General features: G+C 44.0%; 1 protein-coding gene across 1 annotated transcript; it reads left to right on the top strand.

Annotated features, from left to right (window-relative positions):
• Positions 1 to 70: 70 nt before the first annotated feature.
• Positions 71 to 6,733, top strand: LOC135401404 (TAF6-like RNA polymerase II p300/CBP-associated factor-associated factor 65 kDa subunit 6L). The gene is made up of 13 exons (XM_064633798.1): positions 71 to 379; positions 447 to 533; positions 594 to 744; positions 887 to 934; positions 1,040 to 1,143; positions 1,766 to 1,843; positions 1,937 to 2,038; positions 2,675 to 2,799; positions 3,325 to 3,457; positions 3,672 to 3,800; positions 3,883 to 4,062; positions 4,504 to 4,742; positions 5,418 to 6,733. Exons 1-13 carry the CDS (start codon positions 194 to 196, stop codon positions 5,707 to 5,709), a joined length of 1,854 nt encoding a protein of 617 aa, XP_064489868.1. The 5' UTR covers positions 71 to 193; the 3' UTR covers positions 5,710 to 6,733.
• The last annotated feature ends 4,832 nt before the right edge of the window (positions 6,734 to 11,565 follow it).

Raw genomic sequence — 11,565 nt, 5'->3', positions numbered from 1 at the left:
ATCGTGGTTTCGTTTTAGAGAACGCTTATCCGATAATCCTAGCGGAAATAGAGGAAAGCGCTCCGCAAGGTCAACAACTACAACACGGAATATGTCTGCACTCTGTCGCGTCGTGGTGTACGAAATGTTTCGAAATGTTACGAATGAATAATGCTTTGCAGTACTTAAACTTTGAAGTTGCTTCTGCACTGGAATGGCAGAAGCACGTACGAACCAAGAGAATGTTGAGGAGAAGAAAGTCGACGAAAAGAAGTACAGTCAATTTCCGAGAGACTCTGTTCGGTTGTTTGCGGAAGCCGGTGGGCACGGTGACGTTTCAGATCAGGCGCTGAGTCTGCTAACTGAGGACCTCAACTACAGACTTCGTGAGGTCGCTCAGGTAAGAATTTGCGAACGTTCCTGAAATACGTGACTGGCTTTAGCGTTGCACAACCTTAATGTTACAGAACAGTGGCCAGTTTATGCGGCATGCCAAACGGAGAAAGTTGACATGCGACGACGTAAGACGGGCATTGCTGTGGAGCGATGTAGAGGTAAGCTGACAGTGTCACATCTCAGTTATGGACAATAACGTTTTTTTACGGAACTTGCAGCCGATCTACGGATATGGCAGTTCTGAACCTCTCGCATTCCATTACATCAAAGAAGCAGATGTGTTCTGCCCCGAAGATCGTGAAGTGAATTTTCAGGAAATTCTCGATCTGCCTCTGAACCTGGATGTGCCTACCGAGCCCGTTGTACAAGGTGAGTCATTGCATCCACTGTTGTACCACTGTGTGTCTGGTGCAGAACGTCGGTGATAGTCATGTGGGATCAGGTAGTCAATGCTTCGTCCCGTCGTATACATTTTGCTAATATTTTAATGCGTGGTTGTTTTGCTCTCCAGCTAAATGGCTCATGGTGGAGGGGGTCAAGCCTGAAGAGGGCTACGCCGGTATGCCTTGCTTTACTGGTGTTTAAATTTCTTTTGGCAAAACTTCACTTGAAGTGTTCATTGCTTTTTTAAATGCATACTATAAACTGTGAAACATATTTACAGGAAGCTGCAAGAAACAGATACAGCTGCCCGTGACACCCTCTCACATGCAGTACTACGATGAAGTTACGAAGGCTATTTTCGGCAGCAATGAACAATTGCTACAGGTGAGTTGAACATTTGATTACACATATTAAAAAGCTTCAGTACTGGAATGACAATCAAAGAAAATCAAACATTAATTCTTTCCTTGAACTATAGGCGAGTGGAATCGCGTCTAGACCTGAGCACGTGTTGTTGTACACAGGAGTGCTTTTTTATCTTTTGCATGTTGTACTTATTACTTAATACTTACAAATCTGTATGTACCCCTGCTACTGTAATACCATAAGGTATTGTAGCGTAAGAGCATAAGTAAATAAATAAATAAAAAAGGGTTATTGCCTTAAAGCAGTGTGACTGACACTAATTGTCAGTCCTTTTACTATTTTGGTTCCTATTTTATTCCACGTCAGACATATATAGCCCCTGTGAAATATTCTGGTTGGGTACTTACTGTGGAAGGTACCCCGAGCTACACATCAGGAAATCAAATAATGACGTCACTCGGAAGAATCCTTACCCGCAGGTGCTCTGTACCCATTGGCGTTTGGTTTTCTTGTTTTCTTCTGACAATTATTGAGCCTGTTGATGTTACTTTATGTCTAGCTTAGGCTTCTGAAACCACCCCTTGTTATGGCCTGTGCCCTTAGGCAGTACGCTGAGCACAGCATTTATCTCTCTTTTCAGTTGGCCCTCGACGATCTTCACACTAACCCATGCCTTGCACCAGTGTTGCCTTTCTTAGTCAATTTTGTGTCGATAGGTGTAAGTAAGCTGTATTCTGTACCAGAGTGGTTAATAATGCGACGATTCAGATTGAGTCTGTCGCTACAAACATAACACTTTTGTTCCCTGTAGGTACGAAAAATGAACCATGACTTGGCACAGCTGAGCAAGCTTTTGAAGACCATTCATGCACTTGTAAACAACCCAACACTCTTTCTAGGCACAAAGCCCTATGTACGTTTTGTCTCGAAATACTATTGTATGTCCTGTCAATAGGTTCAACTTTGTTGTCTTGCTGTGTTTTTTTTCTGTAGTCTGTGAACGATTTGTCCACTTCATTCTGCCTTCCTTTGACATCCCACAAACATGAGGAACTATTACTTTCATTAAGGCTTGTGCTGCCCGTTGATTCGTTAAAATCCTTAAAATACCTCTGCTGAGGAGATGTTACAGATGACACAAGTCCCCAACCCCACCGCAGTATGACAACATATCAATTTGAATAAACCCTCATGCCAGTCAATAAGTTGTTTGTTAATAGTGCAATGCATTAGTGCACAGAGTACCAACCTTGTGCATATCGCCATGATTTGACTTGTATTAGAAATTGTTGATGTAACATATACATGCATGGACATGGTCAGCATTTCTGTTCTGAGTAAAACTGAAGTCCAAACTCCAAGGGAATGTGTAGCATTGTTGCGTTGTGAAATTTGTGACAGCTAAAAAAAGTCTTAAAAAATAGTGCCACACAACGTAATATCTTAGCTTCATAACAACTATTATCCACCTTTTTTTTTTGTTTATTGATCCAGCTGTTTTTCACTCATGCCCACGTTGCTGACCATTTTTTCTCGTCATTCATTTCAGCTGACACTTCTGGTTCAAGCAGTTTTGTATTGCATGTTAGAACCCTTGGCTGCATCAATCAACCCAATAAATGACCATTGGTCGTTAAGGGACTCCGCTGCTCACCTTCTAGCTGGCATTCTCAAGTGAGTTATTGGATACATTGCTTCAAGAAGCACAGCGATACATGATCAATTGGTTTTACGGGACTAACCAATACAGGCTGTGCCAAAACTAATTTGCATCATGATCTAAGAAAGAAAAAGGACTGAGCATGTTGTTAGCAGCTGCATATTGTAGTTGTCAGTAAATTCCATTGTGGCTTATTCATTTTAATTAGACCAGACTGAATACTAACTTTTAAGGTACATATATTGGTTTAAGGGCTGTTGTGTGCACTGATTTGTTTCCAACATGGTGTACTTTGTGTGTCTTTTTTCCTTTTTTTCCTGAACAGAATGCTTGCAAAATATAGAAAAATACTATGTGACAACATCCTAAATGCTGGAATAAGCAATAGCAGTGATGGGCTCATTTTATTATATGCAGTTCATGTTTCACAACCACTGTAACAGGGTTCATAATACTTCCCTAGAAAGTGAGATAAGACTGTATGTCCACAAAAATTCACAACATATTTCCAAAAAAACTCGATATCTTGTCCTCTTCAGGGTGTGGGCCACGCCATTTAACCGCATAAAAGAGCAGGTTCTGAGTGCCCTGCAGGAGTCATTTCGTGACCTATCGAGGCCGTTTTGCTGCCACTATGGTGCCATTGCTGGCCTTGTTGCCCTTGGTGTAGAAGTGAGTAGTTTTGACCATATCCAGTGCGGCACTCCTAGTACTTATATTTCTGTTGGTGCCCATAATTTGCTACGGTGGCACACAATGTGCCACATTGGCTGCACATAAACTCAAAATTTACCATCACTTATACAAAACTGCAAATTTTGATTCACTAGAACCTCAACCATGTGCACCATGTGGTATAACATGTGCAACATTATTATCTTTATAGACAGTAGAAAAGCATCTATACCCATCTCTGAATGTCTACTGGCCACACTTGATACGTGCATTGGGGGAATGCATACCTTCCAGTGCACAGGTGAAAAATGATGCTCACAAAGTCTACGGGTCTCTATTGGTCAGTGTGTGTTTTCCCATAGTCTTGCATTTATATTTGCAGGTGTCACATGTCATTCACTCTAGCTCATTTACCTTTTTAGATTGTCTCGGAGCTACTAATCCGCTTTCGTCATCAGAAAATCCTTGAAAAGGGCCTCGTAACTGAAGCTCGCTTCTCAACCTACCGAGAGTTGTACGAATGCTTTGGAGATGCTTTGGCAGTTCGATTGCCATTTGTCCCAGTAGCCAAGCACATGTACCAGCTGAGAAAGGAGCTAACTGTAAGTATCTTAACTTCTGTTTTGTTAGTGTTAACATTAGAGCTATGTTTTTCTAGTTTAAGAAAAAATACATTTTGAACTTGCTGTGGGTACAGATCTTAAGAACAAATTTTGTCCAAGGCATCATCAGTTTTGCTTCCCATATCACATTTTGTTCACTCCGCAGTTCGGCAGTGAAAACATCTTGTGAGGTCACATCGAGAACAGCAGCAACAAGCTTTGCTTGTAGCTTTCCCAAACCCCCAGCAGCGTTACTTTCATGGGAAATTGTTTAGTGCAGTATTACATTGCTTTCAAAAGCTGTATGGTATCTATTATGCGTCCTTTTACCAAATAGAAAAATGTGCTATATCAACGTCATCGCTGAACCTTACTCAGGGCCAGCAAACGCCCTTTTTTGCATTTATTATTCTTATACAATTTTTCATTTTTTGCCAATAGGTTCAGTTATTCAGCAGAGATACAGCGACGGGTGAGGAACTTCTTGAGGCCTTTTACGAAGCTGGTGAAGAAGAGCGTAGTCCTTCACCGGAGGAAGAAAACTCGTGCGACAGTATCTTGAGTGGTCCACCACCACCTGCTCTGGACCTCCAGGTGAAAAGTACCATTTCGGACCCTACTCGAGGCATCAAACTCACCATTGCACTGCGGAGACCACCACAGGAAGAACCAAAAGCCAGGTATCCAGCTGTTGTTGACAAAACTTTTACGATGTTTACAGTGTTGATACAACTAATGCACCGAGCATTACAAGACTACCAAAGGAGCGCACATTCTTGAGTGACATAGTGCAAACGCTATGCTGCGGAAGTGTCCACACCCTCTGGTGTATATATAGTTGCTGTTTGCATGGGAAGTGAAATATTTAGGTTAACATATGTGCATGTGAAAGATGTTGTTCCGGCCTCAGAACATCAGTTCCCTCATATGTGTATGTGCCACTGGTATGATTTATAAATAGAGCCTGAAGTTTTAGGGTTTTACCCGATTCTTCCCCGAATTGGCACCCCGAATTGAAGGTTGCCTATTTAGGGTGAAACCCGATTTTTACCCGGCAAACTGCCCTCACTGGGACATCTGTAGGAAGGCACTAACTTAATTGTTTGGCAGCAAATGCAGTTACATCATCGTTTGTACCAAACCACTACAGTTAGTTTGAGTAGCTGAGCCCGATTTCTCCCCGAATTTAACATACTGGAAGTTTTTCCACCCGAATTCGCATGAATATAGTGCACACGTTTATTTACCCGATTTTTACCCCCCGAATTTCGAAAAAAATATTTCCCGAAAACTTCAGGCTCTATTTATAAACAAGTGACCATGTGATCGCTGTTATTTTTCTCTTCCTTTTTTAGCAAACGTAAGAAGGTGGCTTCCAAGGCGCAGTGGGATCCAAAGGAGCCCGTGTTTGAATCGGTGCCACTGAAGCCACGTTCTATGATCAGCATCAACTTTGAAGGAGCCGTACCAGTTCCAATCGTGTACAAATTCTGGCCCCATGCTTCGCTGCTAGCTCCAGAGACAAGAGCAGCTGTCCTGGCAAGAAGGATGGGTAAGATCGGGAAGAAGAAAACCAGCCGTCAACTGGGACCAGAAAATATCTTCCGCAAGTGCTTTTCGACTCCTGGTCTTGATGCGATTCTCTGACGGTGCACGTACAACACTGCATGACGACCCTCAAGGTGTGCTGCGTGGTTGACTCCTGTGCAAGGCCTTGAACTTCTAAACGGAGAGGCTGTACAGCTCCGCTTCATGGTTCACCATTCGTGTATAATATTTTTATATACATAATACATTGCGAGCATAATTTATGGCGAAGTCTGTCGGAGAATTTGTGGTGCACGTGCATTGTGGCTGATACAACAAATTTGGAAGTGCCCACCTATCTAGTGTGTTCATCGAGCATTTGCCCATTGTTTGGCTGCTGTTTTGATGATACGTGTGTGCCAGTGTATCATGAATGGTTGCGATCGAGACCAACGTTGGGTGGCCGGCATAAAAGAATCATCAAGCTGGGCTCTGCTTACCTGCTGCAATGTTAGTGGGCGCTGTGGTTTTCCTGAAGGGTTTGTTAACAGAAATGTCCAACATCCCACATAGACGGTACAAACATAAGTTTGGTATGTCACTCAGCTCACTCCCCCCTCCAATCAAGCTTCGAACGTCCTCGTGGAGTGTCCATCGACTGCCTAGAAACAGAAGGTACCTTGCAAAGGCCACATTTGTGTGTGTCAACAATCCCATTGCTGGACACACTGCCAGTCACTACCCCATTACTCACTTTAGCATGGCCTTCTCTGATCGATAGCTTTTCTACGAAACAATAAATGCACAAAGTGAACAACGGTTGTAGCAGACGATCTACTAAACGAGGACATAAAGGATGAAACAGAAGCGAGGGAACTTTTACCTGGAAACATTTATTACATCTTGTGGCCAAGCAGTTAACTTCCTGCTGTACCTGGTTGTTAGCCAGTGTTACAGGTTTTATATTGTACATATCTGTATGCGAGACCGCACGTCAGTCTGTAAATACAAACAGCCCTGCTTCATACTTCGTGACTGTACGGTTTATGAGCACGATAAGTGTCGCATATGGCATTCACTACATTTACGTATACATTGTATGTCTGTGCTTTGTGAAATATACTGAATTATTTTATGAAAAGAATCCTTGTGCTGTCCGTATTGCCAGTGTAGCAATGATGCAGTAGTTCTCAAAGTAGCTTGCCGCAAGCTGTTGGGTCATTATGGGATCGTCAGAGTGCTCGACAACAAAACTGAGCATCACTGTCACCATAGATTTAAATTATTCATACAAAGAGTACCATACGAACCCTCGTTCTACTAAAAACTGCAGGTTTCTAGTCTGATTTCTGTATCGATTTGTTCTTATGGTGGCATCATAGTTTGTTTTTTCGCATCATTTTTGATCGTGGCCACAAGGAAGGGCACAGCCCTGACATACGTGTGGGCCAGAGTTTGAAGGAAGACAACACAGGCATGTGGGAGTCTCTATAAAGCACCTATGAGGCTTCCCAGGAATACCTAGCATGCGTCTTTGCTCCAGTATCATGAAGCAATGAGCAATATGCTGCAAAGTGTTCCCATACAATGCGATACAAAAGAAGGAAAGTGTGAAACGTCAAAGGGGTTATGACACTTTATGCTCTACATAATGCTGGCCACCTTTTGGCAGCCAAAGCAACCAACTTTTATTGACAGATATAGAGACAGATAGGTAGATAGATGGGCACACAGAACGACAGAAAGATACACAGAGTTAGATAGATTGATTGATTGGTAGGTACAGCGAAAAAGATAGATAGATGGATAGATAGGTATAGATGGAGGGACAGATTGATTGATAGATTGATATATAGATAGATTGACAGATAGAGATAGATAGGTAGAGATATAGAGAGAGATAGATAAAGTATGATAGGTATAGACAAGTAAAGGGAAAAAAAAAACGAGGGACACGGAACGAGAACGACACGACAGAACCTATCTAATCTGTCTGTAGCTAGTTGGCAAACCAGTAAGTGCTGAGGGAAAATAATTATTTTTCTACGTGTCGTAATTGGCGATGTACAAACACTTGAACGCATTTGCCAGTCAGGCTGTGACGTCAGAGATGCGAGAGCCTCCTCCATACCCATTGGTTCTCGTAAGCACGTGACTTCTCCCGCGGTCCCTCACTCTCGGAGTCGTTCAAGTCATTCATGTGTTCCGGTATTCTTGGTGCCGATACGTACGCGTGTAATCGCCGCCTTTCCTGTAAAAATTGAACTACAGGTTTACGTCTCTGCAAATAACGGTATTTTACAAAGTTTGGGGCCTCATGCAAGGATTTTGTAAATTCGTTATAGTTACTTTAGCTGCCTTTCTGTAATTAACTAACAACGGGCAGGATACCTAGTACTCCGGTGAAAGTAAGTATAGAGATGAAGGCCTCGTGCCCTGAGCAGCAAGTACTTTGAGCTAGCGGCGGCTCTCTACCTGTCTCTTTTTTTTTTTTTTTTTTTTTTTTTCAGGGAGCGTTTACTCGCATAATTGGCGCACTCCCAACTTGAGCGCGCAGATGCGCGGTACTTTCTTTTATTTTTCCTCGAGTGCTCAAAACTCGCACGAAATTTCCCGAGCACCAAGTTGTTCGCTGAAAGTGGTTCTTCTTGTCGAGAAACCGCCGCTCGTCGTGGCGCGTCGCTAGGAGTATCAACTTCGTATAACTTCGGCACGCCGTTTACCTTCCCTCGCGAGAATCGCTTGCCGAAGTTAGTTGTGTGCTCGGACCACCTCTCCTCTTAAACAAAAGCGAGAAAAAATCGTTTCATGGTACCTTTAAAATGTACCTGTATCCCGCTGAGGGTGGAAGCACCTGCTATTTGTACTCGGTTGTGAAACATAAACTCTTTCATCTCTTGGAAAGTCATCATGGAAGGCTCGAGTTGCATTCACGTTGCAGACGGTTTTAAAAGAAAAAATACTGAGTTTTAAGTAGGACTGATGGATTTCAGGCAATGACGTTGTTCAACGTTTCGTTTTTGCTGTTGTATACCCTCCTCGTATGCATTTCAGATTTTCTATTTATTTATTTTTTTAAATGAAGGTCATGAAACAGTGCCTCTCTCCCCCTCTCTGCCCCTTTCACCTCTGCCCCCCACCACAGTTTCTTGCTCAGGAACAAATGTGGCTAGAGCGTTACTTCGGTGCATCGGAAGCCTACTGCTCGTACATATTCTTTTCAAGGGGCGTCATGGGACATCCCTTGCCCATAAACACCGACGTGGACTTAACCTGCCCAGGAAAGTACGAAGAAATTCGAGACCGGTATAGTGTCTGTGACATCCTTTGTCCGGTCTACCCTACCTTTCTAAAGCATCTTCAAATCAAGGTTTTCCTTCTGCATAACGCAAAGACACGCGTAGGATCCGTCTTTACGCACGAATGTCCTAGTTTTCGTCGTGATTGCTGCCGTGTATTTCCCTGCAAAAGACGTGCGTGTGCGACACGCCGGTGATGTAATGATCTCGTTTCGTCCGGGAACCACTCGAATACTCCGTAAGGGACAGCTGCCGCGTCACGTTTGCGGACCAGGGCAACCCCCGCGTGATACTGCAGCGAATTGCGTTCGACTAGTGCCTGGCATCAACACTGTGGCTTAGTCAGGATTAGCTCTTTTTCTTTTCTATTTTTCTGAACGTCCGGCATGGTGAAGTGACTCATGCTTGCGTTACGGTAAAACCGAAACTGGACGTGACCTTTCGGTTTTCGCGATTGTGACAAAAAGTGCGATTGTAGTGGATGAAATATTGCGTATGCAATCTGCAACTTACAGTCGAATACAACTCTTATCCAAGCATTATTCCGGACTGTCCCTATAAGTTTAACTTGCTGTGAGCAAAATTCCCACGATCGAATCGCTTCCGCTGGTCCAGAATCGCTGAAAGGCACGCGTTGGCCTGCGAGGCATTTGATGACGCGTTCATGTCCTCGGGGAACGGGTCGTCTGACGTCTGGGTGCGCACTATGAAAAAGCAGAACGTTTCATATGTTACATCACCTCCTGCCTCCGGAAAGTATACGCATATACAGAGAAAAAACTGAAATGACAGCGCCAGAACTGAGCCGAATAAATTGATATTAAATTTAAAAAAAACTGTATAAATACATGCGTACCGCTACGTGGACTAAAACGAATATTTTGTTTTATATTATAAGTCATCCTCAGTCAAAGTCTCGCGCTTTCACGATTTTTCGAAAGATCCCGCGAAACTTCATAGTTTCGAATTCTCCGAGAGCAGGTGACGTCACTGTATATAGCGACACCGGGAGTATACTGGACCCCAATCTCGAACTCGCACATCGCAAGCGTTATCGTTACCTTTGAAATTGGCGCATTCCAAACATCACACGGCAGCACGTGAAAACCGTTTGGATTAGGCCGGGATATCAAATCAGCGTCGCGATTGGCCCTCGCGCGTGAGCTCGTGGCGAATCACGGGCAAAGTGATGTACTTAACGCGCGTTAGTGACAGCGCACGCCTCCGCTCTCCGCCCCACGCTGGAAGTCTGCCAGCAGCTGTGGTGTGAAGAGGCCCTCGACGAGCAATGTTGCCAGACGCCGCCCTGGTAGATGTGGAACCCAATGACGTCATACTTCTCAAAACTATAGAGTATTAATTTTACGATACTTCCGCGCCATGCAGAGGAGCAATATTTTGGCAGCATACGGTGATTGAAATGACATAAATTGCGTAGAATTATGAAGACACGAGATTTAGTCCGGAATGGCACCACAAAGACGGAGCGCATTAAACGATGCCCAGACAATGGTGTCAGGCATCAGCAGCTCGCGCACGATATTTTTGTATGGCTCTGAACTTGCTGTCTCCGCGCTTGTTTCAAAAAACATTTAAGGGCCACGAACGTGTTACGGGGTGAAGCGTATGTACGTCCCGTATATCCGCATAACGTAGCGCATAGGGAACCGCGGAACAAAGAGCGACTGAGCCATCCGGCGGGGTCTCGCGTCACCGTCCGTGCAGTGACGGGTCAGCAGCCAATGAAGTGCAGTCGGAACAAAGGTTGCTCGGGTCAGTGGGGCAGTCGCGACACACGGGAAACACCGCAATTATGGGTAACCCCCCGCAACGATTAACTCGCCAATATATCCGTGCGTGAGACACTTTAATAGCGTGGGAAGTGGAAGGGGAGGAGGATAAATGTCGCTGAGGAGGAATTACCCTCCTTCACTTCTGAAAGGGCCCTGATTTGGAATATTGGGCGGTAACTCGATCAAGGCGTCTCTGGCCCTGGGTTATATATCGTGCGGGAATGGCCGGAATTTCGCCCTTCGGAACCCGGTTGCTGTCATTTTCACGGCCCTTACTGGCACTCTAAGTTGCTGATTACGTTGAGGAAGTTCCTCCTGGATCCTGACCGGAATATATATTCATTATACGTATGCATTATGTACATCAAGCACGAAAATCATTCCTGTATGTATTGTTCAACCAGTTTACTCCTTCTGTTGTTCTATCGTTAGCGTCATTGTTCCGTACACGTGTTGTCACGTGATTTCGTGGCTGTGAAACTGGCTAGACTGTGCACAAGCTGTCGAAGTGCATCGATTCACTTAATTTGTGCCAAGTTCCTCTTTTCCGATAGCTTCCCAAAAATTGGTAAAATTATATTAATACTTCTAACACAAGACCGTATAAGTGACAGCGCCGTTGAGGTGTACTAAATATGCAATACTCACGTAATGTAATTTGGACGTCATGGGTATACCTTCGCACGCGGCACCGTCAACCGACCATGGTATTCCATAGCAGAGATCATATGCTACTTTTTCAATCGCGTTACGCTAGCTAGGTTGTTGAGAAAACGATGTCGGTTCGGTATCTCGTTGCTTTGTCTGGGTAACCATCATAACGCTGTACAAAGCTGTCGTTACTATATTTATAGCATAATTACAGCGTGCGCTCGCCACTGTTC

This window comes from Ornithodoros turicata, chromosome 7 (genome assembly GCF_037126465.1).
Source record: "Ornithodoros turicata isolate Travis chromosome 7, ASM3712646v1, whole genome shotgun sequence".
Classification (NCBI taxonomy): domain Eukaryota; kingdom Metazoa; phylum Arthropoda; class Arachnida; order Ixodida; family Argasidae; genus Ornithodoros; species Ornithodoros turicata.
The sequence above is the reverse complement of the archived record's forward strand: the minus strand, read 5'-3'. Positions and strand labels throughout refer to the sequence as shown.

Bases quoted from the DNA above. Each gene is read 5' to 3' on its own strand.
- LOC135401404 (XM_064633798.1), top strand. From the start codon at position 194: ATGGCAGAAGCACGTACGAACCAAGAGAATGTTGAGGAGAAGAAAGTC. The intron at 1,144-1,765 runs GTGAGTTGAACA...CTCTCTTTTCAG, and splicing joins GCAATGAACAATTGCTACAG to TTGGCCCTCGACGATCTTCA. The intron at 4,063-4,503 runs GTAAGTATCTTA...TTTTGCCAATAG, and splicing joins AGCTGAGAAAGGAGCTAACT to GTTCAGTTATTCAGCAGAGA.